The sequence below is a fragment of the Vanacampus margaritifer genome, chromosome 1 (genome assembly GCF_051991255.1).
Source record: "Vanacampus margaritifer isolate UIUO_Vmar chromosome 1, RoL_Vmar_1.0, whole genome shotgun sequence".
Classification (NCBI taxonomy): domain Eukaryota; kingdom Metazoa; phylum Chordata; class Actinopteri; order Syngnathiformes; family Syngnathidae; genus Vanacampus; species Vanacampus margaritifer.
The window spans coordinates 7,209,088-7,233,361 of NC_135432.1; the positions used below are offsets into that span (position 1 = coordinate 7,209,088).

At 39.1% G+C, this 24,274-nt stretch overlaps 1 protein-coding gene across 6 annotated transcripts; it reads left to right on the forward strand.

The window, feature by feature from the left end:
• The first annotated feature begins 661 nt into the window (after positions 1-661).
• Positions 662-21,798, forward strand: uckl1b (uridine-cytidine kinase 1-like 1b). 6 transcript variants are annotated; one of them, XM_077569167.1, is made up of 15 exons: positions 662-807; positions 8,034-8,227; positions 9,999-10,105; positions 11,510-11,680; positions 11,860-11,931; positions 12,743-12,932; positions 13,085-13,146; positions 17,244-17,263; positions 17,863-17,961; positions 18,054-18,147; positions 19,525-19,587; positions 19,668-19,796; positions 19,882-19,989; positions 20,225-20,381; positions 20,783-21,798. In XM_077569167.1, the coding sequence occupies exons 1-15, from the start codon at positions 677-679 to the stop codon at positions 20,860-20,862; spliced, it is 1,677 nt and encodes a 558-aa protein (XP_077425293.1). In that variant the 5' UTR covers positions 662-676; the 3' UTR covers positions 20,863-21,798. The 6 variants fall into 6 exon arrangements, with proteins under 6 accessions (XP_077425293.1, XP_077425300.1, XP_077425262.1 ...); XM_077569174.1 differs by having other exon boundaries at positions 675-807; positions 19,668-19,790; XM_077569136.1 differs by lacking the exon at positions 662-807 and adding an exon at positions 3,178-3,461.
• Positions 21,799-24,274: the final 2,476 nt, after the last annotated feature.

The following is a 24,274-nucleotide window of genomic DNA, read 5'->3' on the forward strand; positions in this document are numbered from 1 at the left end:
AATAGTGATTATAATGATTTGTAAACTTTTGAGTATTGTTTAAGTATCTCAAGGATGGGCCTAGAGTGCCTTTTTTATATATATATAAAAAAAAAAAAAATCAAAATATGGTAATACTTTAATTCAAGTAGAGTGTGTGGTTTAATGAGAAATATTTTTTTCCACATTCTTTAAATCTCCACATTAAGTTATTTGATCAAACGAGTCATTTTGAACATGTTGCCTCTTGTATTTTCAGAATCAATATTGAACATTTCGTATTTGTGTTGCCACATTGTATATTCACTCTAAAGTTATGTCATACTGTTTGAAACTTCTCGCCTATTAAAAAAAATAAAATCATTTTTCTAAACACGAACATTATTAAATTCCAGAAGCCTCTGTGTGTGTGTCACTCTCTTCTCTCTCTCTCTCTCTCTCTCTCTCTCTCTCTCTCTCTCTCTCTCTCTCTCTCTCTCTCTCTCTCTCTCTCTCTCTCTCTCTCTCTCTCTCTCTCTCTCTCTCTCTCTATTTGCCCCCCCCCCTTCTTTTGGGAAAGGCTCAATGGCTTCAAGGCGCTGTACAGTACAGTCCATGCTGCTAGTGGGCGAGCAAAAGCGCACAAGAGTTGCATTCTGGGACTTGAAGTTCAGTCTGTATTCGTTGCCGCTATCTTCGCAGTCTTCCGGCATACCAAATGCCTACATCTCCCACAAAGCCTCGGGGCACGTACTGCCAACATCTGATTGTCAATAGATTAGCAATGTCTGGCGTTAGCAGGGAAGAAAGGCTCGTCAAGATGGAACAGGGCGACAAAACCTCAAACAGGTAAAGAAGCATAACAATTTGTGACGCTCGTCTTACAAACTGAGACTTAACGACAAATGCCGAGAGATTTTTATTCGAGTGCAGAACGAACAGATGTCATCAGGGAAATATGGCCTGGCGCACACGCGTACTTCCAACCAGTGACTACGTTATTATAAACAAAGTCAATATGTGAATTTTACGGTTAATATTATGTTTATTCGTGCTTTCCACTCGTTTTGCCTGTTCGCTTGAAAAAACCTGAAAAGAGCTCATGATGACACGTTGAACGTTATTTATCGTGTGAACGTTTCAGACGAAGTCATGGTTGTTGTATTTGATACGGTAATTGTAGCAATATTCGCAAGAGTAATTGCGTCTATGTTCACTTTTCCGATACGTTTATTTGAAGGCTAAAGAGTGAGCATGTGGTTGAGAAACTGTCATGTTGAGCCTGCTAAGGTGCTCGATTAGGCCACAAGATGGTGTTACTGCATTGATGTGTCTGTCCACTGAGGCTGTGCTTCCTTTTCAAGGTAGTGACTGGCTCACCAATCACAAAGGGAAGAAGAAGGAAGGAAGCCTTTAATAGTTTCATTTTAGAGGTCACATGGGGACCGTGAGAGCAATGGACATTCCCGAGTTTACGTTACAAGTCGAAATATTCTTCCTAATAGTCTCATAATATTCTTTTAAAAGGTGACGCCGCTATTCATCTAAACACTAGATATCGGTGCCGATAATCGGCCTGGCAGATAATCGGTCTTTTCCCACCATGGTGCCTTCAGATCCGGCTTTAATTTGGTTCCGTTCTCCATTGAAATGCCATTAATCTGTTCTCGCACCCCCCAAAATAACACATAGCAATTTATTACTATACTTTAACTCATTCACTGCCATTAAATGCTTTAGACGTCAAAAATTCATCTGAGCTATTTCTATTAGTTTAACATTTTTTCCCACTTTTGTTAACAAGACTATAAAAACCTAGAGAGAAAAAAAAATATTGTACATTTAGAACAGATATAAAATTTGTGATTGTCAGTTAACTAGTGAAGTCATGCGATTAACTATGATTTAAAAAAAAAAAAAATCGCCTGACCCCTAATTTTTGAATAATCTTTTCTTAAAAAATAAAATAATTAAAATTACTTTATTCGATGCTAATTGTGTTTCCCATTTAGTATGTTATAGCATTAAGCTAGTGGAGGCGTTTGTAGTTTTTTGATATATACAAAGTGAAATTGTCTTTAATGTTTAGTTTGATGATAACCTTCAGATGAAAGCAGCAATGAACTTGCTGTAGCCTCTCTTTTTTGGGGGGTATTTACTAATGTTGACTAACCAAATTCATCTGCGACTAACACTTGTATCTCAAGTTTGTGCCCATAAGTCAGTCGGCCCATCAGCGGCTTGTATCTCGAAAAACACATCAATATAGTTGAACCCAATAAAACAATTATTGTTCATTTTGCAATTTGCACTATTGCGCCTAGGAGAGTGCTTTAGACTAATGCGGGAGAGACTGTAAAAATCGTCCTCAGTTACTCTCTTCTCGTCTTTGGCATTTCAGCTTGGCAACAGCAACCGCTTCATTACTTAATTTGAACACACTCGTCTGTTGTGACGGCTCGGACTGCGGCGACTCTCAGCACTCACACTTGACATTTTAGCAAGGAAGCAGCTCTTGTGACATCCGCGAGTATTTGGCGACGGACTCTGCCGACCTCACTCGCATGTTGGTTCAAAACTTTTCCCCCACGCCGGCAAGCAATTATTTAGGTATGTCTCCGATGTGAACACATTGATCTGTTTGTGTGTTTTGACTGCGGTGGGAGGGGTCGGTGTCAGCTGATGAGAAGGGCGGGAGTGTTGGATTTCATCATGCTGTTTATGAAGTGTGTGTGTGAGAGAGTGAGTGGTGAAAAGATGGTGCTGGATTTCATCATGCTGCGTGTGTGTGTGACTCGGGTGTAAAGCAGTGTGAGACACCGGAGTCCCACTCCTTGGAACACCCCCCCCCCCCGCCCCCTCCCTTTTCAGCCTTTTCCAAACTGTCGAGTATTCAGACGCTAGCCTAGAAGAATAACTTTGTTTGTTCCGTCTTATTTCCCCTCACCGGCTCTTCAGTCCCCCTCAGCCGCCCCCCCCCCCCCTGTCTTGGTCCTCCTCGCTACTTATTTCAGCCCCAGCTGCGGCGTGTGCGCGCACTTGTCAAGCACAGATGACATGCGTGCGCCGACGGGAGCGCGCCCACAGCCGGGACAGCCGCTATTAATACCGCCTAATGAAGTTAGCTGCGAGGACGGTTCGTCCCCTTGCATTTGCTGTTGGCGGGTAGGAGGGGGAGGAGCGTGGCAGGGGGCGGTGTTGTTGTTAGACGGCGAGCGCGCCGCAGTGCCTCCCTGCTCCGTGCGCGCCGAACGGAAGGAAGGAAACGGAAAGCATGTTGTAAAGTTTCGTTTCTCTTCCAAGCTTGATCCTCAACTCCCCTTTTCGGCACACCGTGGCTCACTTTTGATGTGCTGCACCACAAATGCAGCAGAGTGTGAATGTCCAACATATGAAATCACATTAAAGTGGTGGAAGTCTCCCTGGTCTCTACGTATGAGCTTGTTACCGAATTACTCAGGAGCCAGAATATCTGGCTGCTGGACACTGACATCTGATGGCCGGTAAGTGCACTTTATTTGATTGATTTGTAATATATTGTAGTGTGAATGGGATTGACTGGTGAGGGAGAAGTCTGCCCGAAGCCGGCTTAGTGTAGAAAATGGATGGATTGGATTTGCCTGACCTATTCTTGTATTTATTATTGAGCCTACACGACTGTATGTCTCTTACTGTAAAATGTAAACTCCGTTCATTAGCTCTACGGAGCGTACACAACTGTACGTCTTTCGGGTGTTTGTTGACATGCTTGGGTGTGACACTTGTGTTTGAAGTTCTGTTTTCATTTCACTGCTCCGAAAGTTTGTTCGGTGATTGAACTCACAACAGCAGTATCTCAGATCATCTGTATCCATTGAAATGAATGGAAATGCCAATAATCTGTTCCAGCCTCCCCAGGAAAAGTAGCATGCTGTAATATTGTATATAATATGCAAACAGAAAATAATAACATCATTAGATAGAATGTGGAGACTTTAAATAGTTTATGTATCATGATTTGCAAACAGAAAATAATAACATCATTAGATAGAATGTGGAGACTTTAAATAGTTTATGTATCATGATTTGGTGCAATTCAATTCCTTGTTCTGCTCCTTACGATGTGCCCGCCTAGGCCACTAGGCAGTACGTATAATGTAGTCATGCAGACAACTACTACTACTACTGCTATTTCCATGAGGGAGTGACTCAGTAACATGCTGTGACATTAGTCATTTTCTGTCAACTATAAAGAATATATTACATGTATCAATGTATACAAGGTAATTTTCATATCGGCCAAAACCTGCACAGTGGTACCTCGGAGTTTGAACATAATTCGTTCCTGCAAAGTGTTCAAAGTCTGAATTGTTCAACCTCCGAAACATTTATTCCCATAGGAAATAATGTAAATGCAATTAATCTGTTCCCAAGCTCCAAAAACATAAAACTCCTATTTTAATTTCTATTTGTTTTTTACATTTACAGTACAGTACAGTATTTAAACAATAAAAAATACCTTACCTTACCTCTTGTGGTGTGATGGCATCAGTGGATGATTAATGCTATGTTAATGCTAGCTTTAGTTCAGTGACCAAATTGTGACTTATGAGGTTTTAAGCCTGACACTATTGTTATTCTTGTTTGTTTGTCTACATGTCTTGTTGGTCCACTGTTTGTTAAAATATACGTTGCTTGACGATCAATGCTAACCCTTAGCACATTATTGGGGTTGTGCGTTTGTCAGCATGAAGATAAGCGGACTTTACTTAGGCAAAGCTATCAGTTTGTTTTAAATACACAAGGTTTAATGCTTTGGTTTCTGCTTTTTAAGTGAGTTGAGTTCACAGCCATCATACAGTGCTCGTATCTCAAGTTGGCACTCGCGAGTCAAAGCAACAAATTGGATCTCAAAAACTCGTACCTCTGAAACTTGTATGTCGGGCCACTTGTATCTCAAGGCATCACTGTATCAGCTTTGTGACATCCATGCTTAATGATTATTTCAAATATGACCGACTCAGCAAGCACCCAAATTGTACAAAAAAAAATATCCTGGAAAAAGCCGTTTAAACTAAGTTGGTTCTCATTGGGTATTTTTGGGCTTAACACAAATGTGTTGTTTTTTGTCATACCAGTGTTCAACATATCCGCAGGAATTCTTGCAAGACTACAATAAATGTGGTGTTTTCCTCACTCGTGACTGGGTTGAACTCATGTACGGGGTCAGCAAAAAAGCAAGTTGAAAAGGAAACTTATCAAAAGGCGAGGTAGTTACAATACAACCCGGTGTTATATTTCAAACTGTCCTTTGCAGTTTGTTGTTGACCTTGGGTAAGATTTGTGCTTCAAGGCTCCCCTGCCCTCTTTGAACTGTGACTGATCATCAGCGTATGCACTTTAAAGTATGCGACTGTAAATACAGAAGTGCACGATTCAGCATATTCAGCGGCGACGCTAATCTTTTATTGCACCCCGCTTTGGTTTTAGCGGATAACACACCAAGTGGCTGCCGTGTGTATGTACCTACGTACGTACGCGTGTGCGCTCTCACGGACTCCGTCCGTGACCCCGCGCCGATAAGATAAATACTTGCGTGCTTCACCTCTGAACGCTCCACCTGAGGAGGTGTGTTGCCAATATAAAGCTGGCTGGAATGACTTGAGAGAAAAACACGGAGGTGCCTGCATACGAGTGCATCGGTACACTTGACGGTTTTGTGGAATAATGGCGGCTGGCTTTTTACAGTCCTCGCTGGGTGAAGTGTGGATGTCTCGGATAATGCAGTAAGTGCGGGCTGCACAAGATGGGCAAGTTGTGAAAGGGGACATTTTTCAAAGTTAGTATTTGTGATCTTTTATCTAATGTATTGTTGTGACTGGACTAGAGATGCGACGACCAATCACCAATGAATCGATTGGTAAATTAATCAGCATTTACTTTGATAAGTAATCGTTAAAAGACGTTGTTAATTTAGGGCTGAAGGCTAATGATGAATCTGTTTTATTTTTTATTTTTGCTGACATTTGGGCAATTTTAAGTTAATCGTCTCTCAATGAATAGTCAATAATTAAAATAGTCGTAATTAATTTGATTAGTTGTTGAATAATAATTTAATTGTTACACCTCTGTTTAACTTGAAATTGTTCAAATCCTCGCAATTTAAACCTCTAAAGGTTTTCCGATTTTGTAGTCCTCCATGAAAGCAGACTAATTATGTAAACAAGCTTTTATTTTGGAAAACATTGTCCCAAAAAATTTCTGTTTTCTGACATTACAGCCCAAAAGACAGTAAAACAATCATAATCAATGTTTGTGCTTTTTTCTTTTTTTTTATTGTCAACTTGAAATAATGTCCTGCTTTTGAATAAAGGGATGGATTAAAAAAAATAAATATATTTCATCCGATGTATCCATTGATTAAAAACCTAATTCAACGAATAAGCTTTAGTTGGAGCCTCAGCCTTGAATCTTGAACAGCCTTATACCTCGTGACCCCTTTCTTTGTGATGACACACTGTGGTTGCAGTCATCGTAGCCTCACTCAGCGCTCCGCATGCACATTACTCAGTAGCGCAAACAGCTGAGCTATTGTCATGGATTCGGGCCACTTTGTGTACTTTGGCTCCTGTTGCAGTTGCTCTGGATTGGCCAAAGCTATTCATGCTGCTAAGAACTAAACATTAACCCTCAATTAGCAGAAACTCAGCACATACTGGATCTTGTTTACTGTTAACATGGCGACCAGTCTCACAATGATGAGCTGGTTGTCTTGGGATTTTAAGCCTCTGTCATACAGCAACCCGATATTGTTATTCCAATGAACCTAGAATGGCCAATTACAACATTATGACCATTTGCACAATCACATAAGAGACACGCTCAGTTTTGACAGGCACTGTCACATAGTTAGTTTTTTCACAAAATCATACTCATGGTGTCTCATAAGCTGGACGATTATGGAAAAAGAATGAGAATCATGAATATTTTTTATTTATATTGAAATCACAGTTAATAAAGAAAAAATATTATTCATGGCTTTCAAAGGTTTGTATTTATTCGACTACTATACTCTTCCATATCTCAATGTCTGTATATTTTTGTTTTCACAATTATTACTGGTCTTATCTGGGACGTCCAGTATCGAATTGCATGCCAGATAATGTGGAAATGTGTGTTGGTACAACAATAAAAATTCCTTGAATCCTTAAAAACTAGTTGAAATACAACTTTAATCAATACAAATAAAAATACATTCCTAGCAAAGTAAAATCAGAATATACTGAAATAATAGCAATAGAAAAATAAATACATAAAAACGAATACTGGCTGTTCCTGCTAGGGATGGAACAATATCCAAACATCACGATATGAAGGTCACAATACGATAATTATCACGATATTGTGGGGAGGTTGGCGATACAACAAAAATATTATAAAAATATGAATATTATATATAAATAATATATATATATATATATATATATATATATATATTGAGCACACATTGAGTTCCTACACATGTTCACTCTGTTCACAAGCATTCCCCTTTTGCCCATTAGCGTGACATAGAAGGGCCAAAACATGCCTTGTGAAATTTAAACTGCACAAAAAAAACTAGCCACTAGAACTGCACAAATGGAAATCAACCCAACTTTTTAAACAGATGTTCTGCTTTTAATATCGTGACACGACGACGATGATATATTGTGGCAGTTTTAATATCGTGATATCACGATATTGCCATTCTCCTTACATCCCTAGTTCCTGCTGTGTGCACCTTGGCCTCGTAGGGGCAGTGTGACGCCATGCATGCATGGAGTTCACACAGTAATAAAAGTAGAAGAAGAGAAAAAATGCGATTCAGCTCTTAATATAACTCATTTTTCACAGATTATTATATTAATATGTGCCTTTGAGTATTGTTTTATTACCTGTGAGTGAATATTTATTATTTGAAGGAATACCACCCCCGGAAGTTAATGCTAATTTCCGCTTAGCATATCAATGGAATATGACATCAACTTTAACAGGTAGCATGTAAGAAGAATTCCTTTACTGAGTGATGATAACAAGCTTTGATTGTGTGTTTGCAGTGGAGCTGGCGATGGCTCACTGGACCGCCTCCTCCCCTCGGTAAGCACGGGCCTTTCACCGAGGAAAAGGACCACCAGTCAGTGCAAGTCTGAGCCGCCTCTCCTGCGCACCTCCAAGCGCACCATCTACACTGCTGGGCGTCCCCCCTGGTACAACGAGCACGGCACCCAGTCCAAAGAGGCCTTTGTCATTGGTAGGATTCGTCATGCACGTGCACTGATAAGAACTGATGTTTGTTTGCTGTTTACGTACTTGTATTTATTAAGCAACATCTCATTTGTGTTTTGGGTTCTTGTTTAGTATTATATTCGACAATTCATCATAAATGGGCTTGGCAAACGCACAGCTTTTTCTTTCACAAGGCTCCTTATGCTAGCTTAATGCTAATACATGGACCGGCTAATGAGTAGCATTGATGTTTTAATGCTAGCTTAATGCTAATACATGGACCGGCTAATGAGTAGCATTGATGTTTTAATGCTAGCTTAATGCTAATACATGGACCGGCTAATGAGTAGCATTGATGTTTTAATGCTAGCTTAATGATAATACATGGACCGGCTAATGAGTAGCATTGATGTTTTAATGCTAATACATGGACCGGCTAATGAGTAGCATTGATGTTTTAATGCTAGCTTAATGCTAATACATGGACCGGCTAATGAGTAGCATTGATGTTTTAATGCTAGCTTAATGCTAATACATGGACCGGCTAACGAGTAGCATTGATGTTTTAATGCTAGCTTAATGCTAATACATGGACCGGCTAATGAGTAGCATTGATGTTTTAATGCTACCTTAATGCTAATACATGGACCGGCTAATGAGTAGCATTGATGTTTTAATGCTAGCTTAATGCTAATACATGGACCGGCTAATGAGTAGCATTGATGTTTTAATGCTAGCTTAATGCTAATACATGGACCGGCTAATGAGTAGCATTGATGTTTTAATCTTGAACATATAAAAGCAACTGCAGCTGTAACTAAGTGCTGTATATAATAGATAGCGAACAGAACACAATGAAATAATGTAATGTAAAAAATAATCTAATTGAGTAAAATTGTATCCATGTTTAATAATTTTGTGTTTTGCATTATATTCATTCTGTGTATAAGAAGTTTTATATTATTTGCATGGAGCTTAAGCCATGTTCAATCAAATATTTGTGTTCGGATTCGGAATAATATCTGATCAAATTGAAACACATTTTCATCAAAATTGGATCACTCCAATGCTTCTCGCAACTTTACTTGGAACGCAAAGGTTCAATGTCCAGCGTTTGGATCCCCCACCGAATGATGGCAAGTCCTGACGTTTTCTTTCTTCCTCACCTTCCGAACCATGGATTCATTGATGTGAAATTATCTCGCGGCTGCTCTATTCCCATGTACGACCGCGTAACTGATAGATTGCAGTTTAAATTGGGCCTTGTAACTTGTAAGCATGTCTCGACTTTAAGCTGATGCCATTTACCGAGTTCTGCCGGAGTTCGAGTCATCTCCGCGGATAGCGCCCGGTCGCTACACATCGCCAAATGGGTAGGGTCCAAGCGGAGTTAACAAAATGACCTACAGGAGGTCGCACTGCAGTCTGGCGTTTCATTTTATGTCTTATTCACTTTCTTGATCCATCTCCACATTCGAATACATGCAGCGACGACTCTCTTCTGCCTTCGCCGCCGTCCCAACACAGGCCAGAACAAGCGTGAACCAGACCACCAATCAGAAACGTGCGTTGCCGCAGCAACATTTGCCCCGAAGCTTGGTTCGAAGGAAAACGCACACATAACACAAATTTAAGTATGCCGTATAGTTTTAAAATACGTAACATTTTCTTGAAAACTCCTTGGGCGGCGGCCAGTTTACTTGGGCCCGAAGTATTAACATGGTGTGGGAATGGCTTTGTGCAACAGCATAAAAAAAAATCACATCCACTGTTCTGACGTCATCATTGTGTCACAGGTCTGTGTGGCGGAAGTGCTTCGGGAAAGACGACAGTTGCTAGAAAAATCATCGAAGCCCTCGACGTCCCTTGGGTTGTCCTCCTCTCCATGGACTCCTTTTACAAGGTATGCAACAGCTCGTGCACACGCGTCAACATTTAACAGGCGTTTCTCTGCGTGGCCCCTGAGACCACATTTTTAACGTAAACTAACCTGTTTTTCCCTCCCAATTCTTTTGTTTAATCTCTCTCCGGTCAGACTGGTTAGTCCCCCTGAAGCAATATTTTAGTGCAGTTGTAAAGCGTGGAGAATAGATTAAAAGAGATCTGAAAGGCAGGATTTCATACGGAGTGAAGTGAGGAGGGCCGTGGTTCCCAGAACTTCCCACTCCTCCCATGTGCTGTGGTTATGTAATCCTGTCACTGTGACCATGCGCGCTGGGACTCGCCACAAGCGCCAACTTTCACACTGCTGTGTCCGCAGGGCGACATCTAAAACATTTCTGGAATGTGTTTTGACTCGAATTCACACGAGTCGGGTCACACAGAGCATGTCAAATGATGGTCTCTACTCATTTCTTTTCTTGAAGAAGCTTCTCAACATCCAAATAGTTGGCAGCTCTGGAGTTTTAGCGTCTGACCACCTTGTGTAGAGGTCACCGTGGCGTGTGATTCAATTTAGTTTGACTCACTTCTTCTGCTGTTGAAAAGGAATTTGTGTGCAAGTGTTCTTGAAATGCTGTTTCACAATCACACGCACGGCAATTCTTTTTTGTTCAAGAAAAATCACTTTCTATTGAGACCGGTGAACTGTTTGGCTAGCATACAAAGTCATTTAAATATGAGAGCTCCAAGTTGGCCAAAATTTCACATTACGGGCTTTGAGACATTAAGTACTGAATAAAACACCTTTTCATGGAACAATTTTTTTTTTTATTTGAGTCATGAACAGTAAATACTTTTTTTTCTTCCTAATTTAGCTTTTTTTGTTTGTTGTTGTTTTGCCTGGCTTTCCATACCGAAAAAGTCCTATTGTCCAAAAGGTATTGAGAGAAAAATAGACTAAGATCATGGCCGTTCAATGCATTTTTAATTTGAACAACAATATTTCTTCTTTTTTTTTTTTTGTGGCAAAAATCATAAATCTTATCTGAACTTAAATTCTTAGAAATTAATTTTTAAACATATCTGGCAGTCAGTTTAATCTTCTTACCACCAACTAAAATGAAAAGTGACAAAATATTCTAAATGAGGATACATATAAACCAAAAAATCTATGAACACGTTTTTTTCTTTTTAGGATGTATTGCAGCGTTAACACACACATATATATATATATATATATATATATATATATATAATTTTTTTTTTTTTTGTTACTACGCAAACTCTGGTGAATACGTCCTTGTGGCCGCAATCAGCAGGGTTTTCCTGTGGAAATCATTTTGTCATTGTGCTTGGACAGTGATTGCATCATTGCGGGCATGCAAGAATGATGTCGGATGAATTATTCATGAAACGTGTCCCTCAGGTCCTCTCCTCAGAACAACAAAGCCGGGCTGCCAGGAACGACTATAACTTCGACCACCCCGACGCCTTCGACTTTGATTTGCTGACACACACGCTTCGAAAGCTCAAGCAGGGCAAGAGTGTGAAAATCCCCGTGTATGACTTCACAACTCACGGGCGACAGAAGGAGTGGGTAAGGAGCAACGTGCCAAATCATCCATTATTGTGTATAGTGTTCTCCCATTGTACTACACCATCACTATTTTGTGTTTTTTAGTTTTTTTGTATAGGCTTTAACTGTCAGCATATTTCTTTGTGGGCTATTACTGTTTTTAATTTTTCACAAGCAATTGCCATATTTATCCACCATAGAAAACAGTGTATGGAGCCAGTGTAATCATCTTTGAGGGGATCATGGCCTTCGTCGATAAAGAGCTCTTGCAGGTAAGGAAGGCCAAGGTTGTTTTTCTCTAATAACCAGGGATGTGATTTTTCCGCTAATTCGCGGAATTCCGCTTTTTTTATCCCCCCCCCCCCCCCCCCAAAAAAAAAATAATTTTTTTTTTTTTTTTTTTTTGTAGTTCATTGTGTATGCACATGACTCCGACAGATAACATCTTCTGCTATAACAAAGACATTTGTGGTATGCTCTAATATGAGTTACTTTTCATTTGGTCATGATACAATTATTTGTTCATGAAATTTGAACTCTTCAACATTATTTATGTGTTAACTTAGTAATCACATTAGTTAGATATGATGATATTCTCAGTGATAGTTTTTAAAAGCAAAGGCAGTCCAATGTTTTTGAATGTGACTGATTTTGAGTTGACTAAAACTGCCATTTTATATGGGATAGTTCAATATACATTGAAAATTTATGCTGTTGTTTTGTCTATTTCTTTGTCATGTGAGTGCATTGAAAGTACTTAAAAACACGGAAAACCCATGAGCTCCGGGAAGCCCCCCTTGTCCCCCCACCAGGGCACTGCCCTGGACCTAGCTGGGTGCCAGCGGCCCCCAGACCCCCGGCTAAATTTTCAGATAATTTCACTTTGGTCAAATCACATCCCTGAATAACATAATCTGATCGAATATGCTCTTCCTTGCATGTATGCATTTTTTTTTTTTGCTCTGTTATTGCATTCATCGGTACCATCCAGTATCGTGTGTGTGCCAAAATACAATGAGCAAAAGATTCTAACCGAAACTAACTAATTAGTAGTTAGAAGCTAATTTTCATTTTCATTTGAAGTTGCTGGACATGAAGATTTTTGTCGACACTGACTCAGACATCCGTCTCGTGCGGCGGCTGAGGAGGGACATCACCGAGCGAGGCCGCGACATCGAGGGCGTCATCAAACAGTACAATAAGTTTGTCAAGCCAGCCTTTGAGCAGTACATTGAACCAACCATGCGCCTGGCGGATATTGTGGTGCCTCGCGGTACGTTCGCCGTCCACGCACACACAATTTGCATGATTTACTGTGAACAGGAAAGGGAAGTATAATACTCTGGTGGCATTAGATGAGAAGTTGTTTTTAAGTTATTTTCATATTCCCGATATCGACACGCTTCTCTATTATCATCCCGTCAGGTGGCGGAAACATGGTGGCCATCGATTTGATAGTGCAGCACGTCCACAGTCAGCTGGAGGAGGTGAGAAAGCGCACGCATTCCACCTAAAGCATGGACACGCAGGGAACACGTCATGTCAGTTAATTACAAGTGTACGAGTTGAGACTTGGGCCCCTCCCCTTGCTAGTTTTGTTTACTGTTTCTCGGGTTTAGGGTTTAGTAACCGCCTGTCAAGTTCTTTCGCACCAAACTCATAAGAGCACGTTTTTTTACTGTCTGTCTCTCAACCTTGAGAGATGAATTAATCCAGTAAAAGGCCTTCCTCATTACTCCATGTATCTGAGAGTGCTTGCCTTACTCTACCACTCCCTCTAGTGGTTAGAAGATGTGCTGCACTTAAAGGGATCCTTGTGAATCTGTCTTTTTCTTATTTTTGATGTCTTAGTAGAGCTATTATATTGTTTCCATGTAAAAAAAAAATAATAATAATAATTATGTGGAACGATAATGCTCATAATTCGGAGAAATTACCTCATACAACTGTTACGAATTCTATCACACAGTTTTATCGTACTGCACTTCACACATCCCAAATCTAACCCCCACCCCACCCCCACTATTTTATAGTACATTTGTTTACATGTGACAGTCCTGTTGCCATCACAGGATGGACAAATATGAGATATCTAAACTAAGATATACCAGAACGAGTAATCTGCGGGCCTTTTCTAAAATTTAGTCGCCAGTGATGGGACATTGTGATTTCCTAGGAATGGTGCTATCATTAAAAAATGTTAACACTTAAGAGTATGCAGTAGAAGCAAATTTATCTTTGTCCTACCTTGTTAAATCATTATTATGAGAAATCCAATTTGGTATTTTAGAAGTCCGTATGAAGCCGGTAGCTCTTCTCATGAATCCGTACCCAATAAATCGCTCTGTTTCAAAAGGTTTCTATATACAATGTACAGGGATGTGATTTTTCCGCTAATTCGCGGAATTCCGCTTTTTTTATCTCCCCCCCCCCTCCCCCCAAAAAATCCGTTTATATTTTTATTTTTTATTTTTGTAGTTCATTGTGTATGCACATGACCCCGACAGATAACATCTTCTGCTATAACAAAGACATTTGTGGTATGCTCTAATATGAGTTACTTTTCATTTGGTCATGATACAATTATTTGTTCATGAAATTTGAACTCTTCAACATTATTTATGTGTTAACTTAGTAATCACATTAGTTAGATATGATGATATTCTCAGTGATAGTTTTTAAAAGCAAAGGCAGTCCAATGTTTTTGAATGTGACTGATTTTGAGTTGACTAAAACTGCCATTTTATATGGGATAGCTCAATATACATTGAAAATTTATGCTGTTTTTTTGTCTATTTCTTTGTCATGTGAGTGCATTGAAAGTACTTAAAAAAACGGAAAACCCATGAGCTCCGGGGGGCTTCGCCCCCCTTGTCCCCCCACCAGGGCACTGCCCTGCACCTAGCTGGGTGCCAGCGGCCCCCAGACCCCCGGCTAAATTTTCAGATAATTTCACTTTGGTCAAATCACATCCCTGAATGTAGGATAGACACACCAGTCACCTAAATGTTTTTAAAAAGGTTTTACTTAACAATATGTGATTGTAGGTGTAGTTTGCCCTGTATTGAAAGCTCTTCTTATGTATTTTTAACCATTCATGTTACTAATAGATTAACCAAAAATATTACACCCAGTACTATAAAACCACAATAATGTATATATTCTTGAATAAATAACTCGAGTAGTAACATTCATCAAATTACCTTTATTGACTTTATAAAGGCAGGATGCAGCTCTTGTTAGCTCTCATACTGTATATATATATATATATATATATATATATATATATGTTGAAGTCGTCTGTTGTGGCTGCTTGTTATATATCGTCAGTTTCTCAAACAGATGTGCAGTGAAATCTCTCGCGATTGATTTAGTAGAAGCGCATTTGGCGTTTATTGTCCCCTTCCCCCCCACATGTGCACTCGCACACTCATGACGAATTGCTCTTCCGCTCTTTCCCCACCACACTGTCATCCCCGCCACCTTCCACGGCTCACAGCGCGAGCTCAGCGTCAGGTAGAGTGGCCTTTAATCCTGTCTATTTCATCCATCCTCTCCTCAACATCTGCCCTCTGCCCCCGACTGCTCCTGCATTCTCTTCCTGCTCGACGGGGAGAAAGAGAGGCAAGCAGCCAAAACCTCTGCCTTCTCCCGTCTGCTGGCTGCTATGTGACATCACCAGACACCACAAATGTTGACCGGAGCAATTCAAATTCATTATTGGACAAAACTTGTCAAAGTTGTGTTCGAAGGTCCCATGGCACAATTGTTTTTCGTAGTCTTTGATGTCATTTTATTGGCGTTGCAAGGTGTAACATGTTGGTAACATGTTCTCAGGATGCACTGTTTCTAGCTCTGGGCATCTTGAAATGGCGGATTTCTCATATGTAAATTGGATCGCTCTTCTCCTTAAATTGAATATTGTCACCGTCTTAAAATAATTGCCTTAGTCATTTTTTTTACCTAAATTATCTCCCCATGATGCAAATGATTGATTTTTTTGTGTGTTTCCTGATAAATCTGAAAAAATGACTTGGGCGATTATTTTAAGAAGATATGGAAAACAACTGTCCTCTTATTGGTAGTTGGCGATACATCAGCATCTTTGGCGGCCATGTTGGGAATTCACCAAATATTGCTGTAAAACACATGTATACATTATTTGCTGTATTTTGTTTATGGCTTGGCTGCTGCCAGCTATATCCTGCTCGCCTAAAGAGGAAGTCAACCCCCCCCCCCCCCCCCCCGCCCCAATTTTTTTTTTATTGACAACAATATGTTCTTTGCAGCCCCACTAGTCTAAATACGGTATTCTGGTTAATATTGCGTTAGTGGAAAATGAGTTAAGCAGCGAAATCCAGCATATTTTGATATTTTATTAATATCAGGAGGCGGCCATTTTGCCACTTGCTGTCGGGTGAAAATGACATCACAGTTGCTCAGGTTTCAGGTAACAAACAATCACAGCTCAGCTTAAAAAAAACAAAAAAAAACAGGTGAGCTGTGATTGGTCGTTGCCTGAGCTCTGAGCAACTGTGATGTCATCATCAGTCGTGGCAAAATGGCCGCCCCCTGAGATGGATGAAAACGGCGGGATTTTGCTTCACAACTCATATTCCCCAAATGTAATATTAATCAGAATGTCATACTAGTGAGGTCACATATAAAATATTATTGTCAAGAAATGAAAATGCTTAGGAGTTTCTCTAAAAAATGCATTTAAGCCCTTTATTAACCCCTCCGAGGTTGAAGTTTTAGCTTTCTAAGGAGCAGGTGTTCAGCCGTTCAGTTGAGTGGGCGTGTACCAACCAAAGTGAGCAGGTGTCGCAAGCCTGTATTACATACAATCAACAAACCCAATATGTCAAACTTCAATCCATGTCACAGACTCATTTTGACCGACATTATGCACAAAACTGGACTTTGTTGGCATGGGACCTTTAAGAAAAGTAGCGCCGACTTCACTGCTGAAGTGTGTGAGGTGAATGCGGAGCAGCCAGCATTTGATTTTCATCTTGGTTTTCCCTCTTTTTGACAAATGACAACTCACACACACTCTTGCTGCCTTCTGTGTCTACAAATTACACCCCCAGCGCAATGTTTGACCTCTCATAGCGACGGCAGTATGTGAGAGTGACTATCATTTACTACCCCAAAAAAAAAAAAAAAAAGTTGAGTGGCAGATCTTGCGACAGTTGCGCACGTGATCGACCGCTGAGAGTTTCCAGTGGCCTCGCCGCTAAGTGCTGGCTTTTTTCTTTCCATCGGGCCACAGAATCTCTCCCCGACACACACAAAGGAAGTGAGATGAAATATCAACTTCCACCGCTCTAAACTTTGATGCAACGAGTGCCACGCTAGCTCGTGTAGCGCCCACGCATTCGCACCCGGGAGACGCACCGCTGCATCAATCACAAATAAGACGCTCATGGTAAACATGTTGGCTGTCTGTTCTTCACTCTGATTGGCCCTTCATCCATTCACCCATCTTGATGTTGTGCCCTCCCATTTCTCTTCCCCTTACCTGTTGTTCTCCATCTTTTGTGTGTCCCCTCCGTTGTGTTTCGTCGAAAATTGCCCGTAGAGGAAACTTCGCTGGGATATGTGAGCAGATTTGCTATGATTTATTTTCTTTTTTTTCTTTGCATCTGGCTAATGCGTAGCTCAGTGACAGGGTTGGCATCATCTTAGTCACCACCGCCACTTGCATCACTACTTGTAACAGTGTGTGTTCACTTTGCAGCCAAAGGGTAACACCCCCTCGGTTAACAGCTACCACATCCAAACCCATGTAGTTACTGTGTGTGGGAATTTTGGAAAATTATTGCAATTCACTGAGACCAAACTGTCAAACAAAAAGCATCCATTTTAAAAGATTTTGAACTTTTACTTTAAATGAATTCTATTGCCTTGGTCTCTTTCCTGTTGTAATTTTCTACCAAGCGAGGCTAACCAGGACACTGTGTGCTTTGCATTTTTGTCTTTCTGCTTTTCTAAATCAATCCTAAAGCTGTTTGTACTCTTTTTTTCAAATTTGTTGTGCCTCTTTGCATTCACACTACTTACAAGTTTGCGTGTGTTTTTTGGACTGAATGTGTGCTTTTGTGAACTTGCACATTTTGCACATTGGAGGGTGCTAATGCCCACTTTTTTTTTTTTTTTTTGTGCTCCTCTCAACCCGCTGCTTGTTGCCGTGGCGACAGGGCAGCCCTGGCCTCCGCACACCAAGCTCAACCGCTCCCCCAGACTCTCAGCGTTTTGGAGAGTACACCCCAGGTCAAAGGCATGCACACCATCATCAGGTACGATCAAGGACATGACTTTCCACCGCAATAAATACGTCAGCCTGCAACATAGCATGTACACTTTTTCTTTTCCACGTCACCTCGTTTAGGAACAAAGAAACCAGCCGGGATGAGTTCATCTTTTACTCCAAGCGGTTGATGCGTCTGTTGATTGAGCGAGCGCTTTCCTTCCTGCCCTCACAGGTGCTTAAACACAAGACACACACAATTGATTCATTCATTTTGTAATCAATACATAATTTCACACCGACAAGAACGTGTTTATTTAATGTAGGCCTATTCAATGCCAAACGTTTAAATCTTTGGGATTTTTTTTTTTCAGTTGCATACAGTACCTCATTTTGATTGTGTAGATCAATTTGTTACTTTTAAATTTTATATATATATATAATATTATATATATAATATTTTTTATATATATATATATATATAATATTTTATTTATATATATATATATATATATATATATATAATATTTTATATATATATATATATATATATATATATATATATAATATTTTATATATTATATATATATAATATTTTAAATATATATATATATATATAATATTTTATATGTATATATATATATATATATAAAATATTTTATATATATAAAATATTATATATATAAAATATTTTATATATATAATATATTTTATATATAATATTTTATATATATATATATAATATTTTATATATATATATATATATATATATATATATATATATATATATAAAATAAAAATATATATAAAATATTATATATATAAAATATATTATATATATAAAATATTTTATATATATAATATTAAATAAAGGCCTGGTTCACATCCACAAGAAGAGTCCATTTATTTATTTTTATTTTTTTATAGTTTCATAATATTAGTGGGCGGCACGGCGGATAACTGATTAGCACGTTTGCCTCCCAGTGCAGAGGACGTGAGATCGGATTCCTGGGTGGAGTTTGCATGTTCTCCCCGTGCCTGTGTGGGTTTTCTCCGGGTACTCCGGTTTCCTCCCACATTCCAAAATCATGCATGGCAGGTTAATTGAACACTCTAAAATTGTTCCTAAGGTGTGATTGTGAGTGTGGATGGTCGTTTGTCTCGGTTTGCCCTGTGATTGGCTGGCAACCAGTTCCGCCTACTGCCCGAAGCCAGCTGGGATAGGCTCCAGCACCCCCCCGCGACCCTAGTGAGGAATAAGCGGTTAAGAAAATGGATGGATGGATAGTTTTTGGTTCCATTTTAAAATAAACTAAACATTTACAAATAAAAATTTTAAGGCATTATTTATTAAGATGCTGCAAAGTTTAATCCAACTTTAACTTACTATCATCTTAATTGTTAAGAATTCAAGCTCTAAGCTAATGAGGGTTATGTAAGAGTGCAATATGCAGCTATTTACATATGATCCAATTAGTTGACTAATCGCGACTACTGGTGATTGGTCGCCCTGCAAAACAATCGTTTTCCGGTTACAGTCCTGCAGTGGACACTTTAAGATGACAACTAGCTGTTGGAGTTGAGCAGTCACTTCATCTTCATATTTTCACAGCGTCACGTAGTTCAGACACCCCAGGGAGAGGACTATGAAGGCCGGACTTTCCACGGGAAAAGGGTAAAAAAAAAAATAAAAAAATCGGAAGTATTTTTGTTTGATGTTGAAGACCTTTAAACAGCAGTTTTCTTTGGATGCAGATCACCGGCGTGTCCATTTTGCGGGCAGGGGAGACCATGGAGCCCGCTCTAAGGGCCGTTTGCAAAGACGTCCGCATCGGCAAAATCCTCATCCAGACCAACCAGGACACCGGAGAACCTGAGGTCCAGGTTTAAAACAATAGGATACTGGATGACAGACTTCAACAATGCGTACGATATTGTGCCATCAATTCATACTTGGTTTCCTGCACAGCTTCATTACCTGCGTCTCCCCAAAGATATAAGTGAAGATCACGTCATCCTGATGGACTGCACCGTGTCCACTGGCGCGGCGGCCATGATGGCCGTTCGAGTGCTGCTGGTAAATCACACCGGCACGAGTCAACGTCCGATGTATTCCTTTTGCAGCAATTTACAATAAAACAGTTTACATGCTAGGAACTGGTCCATTAACTTCATTAGGAAGAATCTTCCAACAGTGTGGAGCGGCCTTCGAGAAATTAGGATTGCGCAATGCTGAAATTAAAAAATTAATAAATGTGTATTAATATTCTCAAAAGGCCTTGAATATTCACCACGTCTCGTTTCTGTTTCAGGACCACGATGTGCAAGAGGACAAAATCCTGCTGGTTTCTCTGCTCATGGCCGAAATGGGAGTGCACTCGGTGGCCTACGCCTTCCCGCAGGTCAAGATCATCACCACAGCCGTGGACAAGAAGGTCAACGATCTCTTCCACATCATACCTGGCATCGGTGAGCAGCTCACACAGGATCATCAATATATATTATAATAATTAATATTATAATAATAATAATAAATTAATAATTATTATTAATAATAATTATTATTATAAATAATACCAATTATTATTATTATTATAAATAATAATAATATAATTATATCACAGATTTATTTTTATTTTTTACATACATTTTTTTTGCCAGTTTTTACGATATTCTTGCTGTAATGCCCTCGCGTGTGGGAAAGGAGAGCTCCTGTTGCAGTTTTCAGTTTATCCAATGCTAACTATGATTCAATGAGACTAGGATATATATTATTATTATTTATTTATTTATTTTTAATCCTCCCTTATTACCTTTTTATATTGCTGTTGAATCTTCTTTGGTCTCATTTGACTGCCCTTTTTTTGTAGGAAATTTTGGCGATCGATATTTTGGAACCGATGCGCCTCCTGACTGGAGCGACGACGAGACCGATGAGCCCAGTTACTGATTTGAACATGAGCCACTGGCCGGGCACTCGCGTGGGGCCTGCGTGGGGCCCCGAGCAAAACAACCACACTGTACAGTCGCCCCCCGTTAGAGCGTTTAAATTATTTTATTCTTTGTGAAGTAAAGGTGAAGATATTTTTGTACACAATGTTAATAGTTGGCTCGGTCCGTGTGGAACATTTGCAATTGCGCCTTAAATGCCTCGTACTGTGGACGACATTGAATGTGAATTTATATGTGGCATCGGAGGGGGCGGGGATTGCCTTCATCAGCCACATGCACTTAAATCTGTACACAAACTCAACTTTCACATGCACTTTCGTTGCGACCATTCAATCGGAAAATTTGTGTAGGCGTATTTTTTTTCCTTTCTCTCTGGGGCGTTGAAGACGGCGTCGTATACAATACAGCTGAGAGCGTACACGCTCGTGCACTACTGCGTAAGACTGCAGACTTTAAAGGCGCATGACGCAACGTTGACGTGTTGAAATAACCATATTTTTCATCCACACATGTTTTAAGAATTGTATAATGGACAGGAGGGCACGACTGTGGCACGATGGCTGTTGTCCCTATTTTCCTGTAGAGTGAAATAATGATCGAGGATTCGGGACCGAAACTTTTAAGCTTTCTCCCTGCCAGGCGCGTGCACGACGCGCTCAGTCAGCGTCGGGACGGTGGAAGTGTTTGGAAGTGTGTGGACGAGCCCGTGGGAAAATATAAAAGTGTGTCAAAATGATAAATCACACGTTCGGTATCAGTTGTTTGAAACTGTTGCATAAAAAAAAAAAGCTCAATGTTCATGCAGGCTACTGTCAAAGTTTAGCTGTCACTGCTGAGCAATGTCACCTTATTGTCATTCATGCCTTTGCACTGTTTTGTTTATAACTTCTGCTGCATGTTTTTCTATATGTTCAATAAAAGTGCAATTGTTTTAGATTGTGACCTTGCAGTGTCTTTGATATTACGCAGATGTCTTTTCAAGTGGTCACCATGCAACTGATGCAAGGCACAGTAAGTTTTTAATGGCAACGTCATTAACTCATTCACTGCCATTGACGGCTATAGATGTCAAAAATTCATTTAAACTATTTCTATTAGTTTAACTTTTTTCCCCCCACTTTTGCGAACAAGAGTATGAAAACCTAGAAAAAAAATATTGTAAATTTAGAAGAGATATAACATTTGTGATTAATCGTTAGTTAACTAGTGAAGTCATGTGATAATTATAATTAAAAAAATTAATCGCCTGACGGGCCTAATTAAAAAAAATAAAAATAAATAAGGGGTGTTTAATCGTAATTAATCGCATGATAATTTTATATCTGTTATAAATGTACAATAAAAAAATTCTAGGTTTTCATAAAAAATGTAATTATTTTTTTATTAATAGAATTAGTTCACATGCTTTTTTGACGTCTATAGTCGTCAATGGCAGTAAATGAGTTAAAAACATTGTTAAACTCTGATGTTGTGGGTCAAATTAAACCCGATTAAAACAAGGACTATCGAAACTTGAAGTAGGGGAGACATTTTTTTCCACGAATATCTTATCACGGAAAGAGAATTTCAAGCCAGAATTCCCTAACGTTGGCGTTCGAATGGAAATGTGCGCCCCCTGGTGGAGTCTATGCCTATGGCTTGATTCCAGTTACTGGATAATTTTTTTGAGTTTTACATCTCATCGTACCCCGGGTTTGCTAAAATTGTTTTGTTTTTTAAAGGGACCATAATTGGTCACTTCCACACGTGCGAAAAAAAAATGGCGTCTTCCTTTCGCCACATGATTCGGAGTCAGCCAATCAGCGAGGATCAATCAACCTCACAGATTGCATCACCGAAACATTTGACCAATCAGTACTGGAGCATGTTACAGTTCCGTGTTCTTAAATAATAATAATAATAATAATAATAAAACAGCTGCAGCTTGATTAAACTCCCATTTTTACTGTTGCTATTTCTAAAATATTATTTTTACCACGGTAAGTTCAAGAATCTCACATAATTGTAAAGTTATAGTCAAATTCCACATGAAAGATGTTTTAAAGCATTTTGTGACCTTATAACCGTTTTTTTGTCTGCATATGTGTTATTATTACACTGAGCCATTTCATAGCAGTACATTCAATTAGGCAAAGTGTTTATCATTCCATACCTTTCTTGCATTCTGTACTTTATACCTGTGCTTACAGATGCATATTTTATAACCCAAAAAGGAAAAGTTCATTTATTTATTATTTTTACTCCATGTAGGCCTACAGCACTTAGTGTGCAGCAATGGTAGCTTTATAGTGCTTTATAAATCAAGTTGAGTTTTTCTGATGTGGAATGTGCCTGTGCTAGCACACATTGCCATTAGCAATGAATGATGACTAGAAGAAAGATGACGGGGGAGATTGGGGTGTCATGGAGGGCTGTCACGCACAGCATCACTCAATCTATCGCTGCCACTGTATGTATCCCTAAATCCCTTAGGAATTCAAAAGTTGCCCATTTTTACGAGAAAAAGTGAATGTTACGATAACATTCATATTATAAAGAGGTGAAAAAAGTCAGTGAAAAGGGAGTCTCAATAAATTTTTTTAAAAAAAGCTACCTTATTGCTTTTATTCTGGAAAAGGGGCATTTATTGTTAACTCATTTACTGCCATTGACGGCTATAAACGTCAAAAATTAATTTTAACTATCTCTATTAATTTAACTTTTTTTTTCCACTTTTGTTGAAAATCTTGATTTTTTTTTATTGTACATTTAGTTGTGTACATAAAATTTGTGATTAATTGCAAGTTAACTAGTGAAGCCATGCGACTTTAATCACTTGACACCCTGAATTTTTTATATTTTCTTTATTTTTTTTTAAAAAAAAATTCGTTCACTGCCGTTGACGGCTATAAACGTCAAAAATTCATTTGAACCATTTCTATGAGTTTAACATTTGTTTCCACTTTTGTTAAGAGTATGAAATCCTATAATTTTTTTATTGTACATTTAGAACATATAGAATTTGTGATTGATCGTGAGTTAACTAGTGAAGTCATGTGATTAAATAAAATAAAATAAAAATGTAATCACCTCTTACCTCTAATTTTTTATAATCCTTTTTTAAAATGAATTTATGGCAGTGAATGAGTTTAACAAAAAAAATCATGTTTCTACAAAATAAAAAAAATTGTTCATGCTGAGATGTCAGATTCAGGGGGTCAGGGGTCACAGTGACTGACCATAAACAATTTTTAAAAAGAAAAAAAAATAATCACCATACAACATAAAAGCTTTTTTCTTACATTTCAAAACAACAACAAAAAGACCCTTGATAAGTAACAGGAAGGATGTTGTGGTTGTTATCCTCTTCTCGTGGAAAGTAACCTTGATATCTTCCCTCACTTTCCGTAACGACCGCTGACAGCTGTCAC

What these genes read in the sequence shown, in the direction of transcription:
- uckl1b (XM_077569136.1), top strand. Translation starts at nt 3,307, where the DNA reads ATGTGCTGCACCACAAATGCAGCAGAGTGTGAATGTCCAACATATGAA. An exon ending in GGATATTGTGGTGCCTCGCG is followed by an intron (nt 12,933 to 13,084) that starts GTACGTTCGCCG and finishes TCATCCCGTCAG; the next exon opens with GTGGCGGAAACATGGTGGCC. An exon ending in AGGAAACTTCGCTGGGATAT is followed by an intron (nt 17,264 to 17,862) that starts GTGAGCAGATTT and finishes CCGTGGCGACAG; the next exon opens with GGCAGCCCTGGCCTCCGCAC.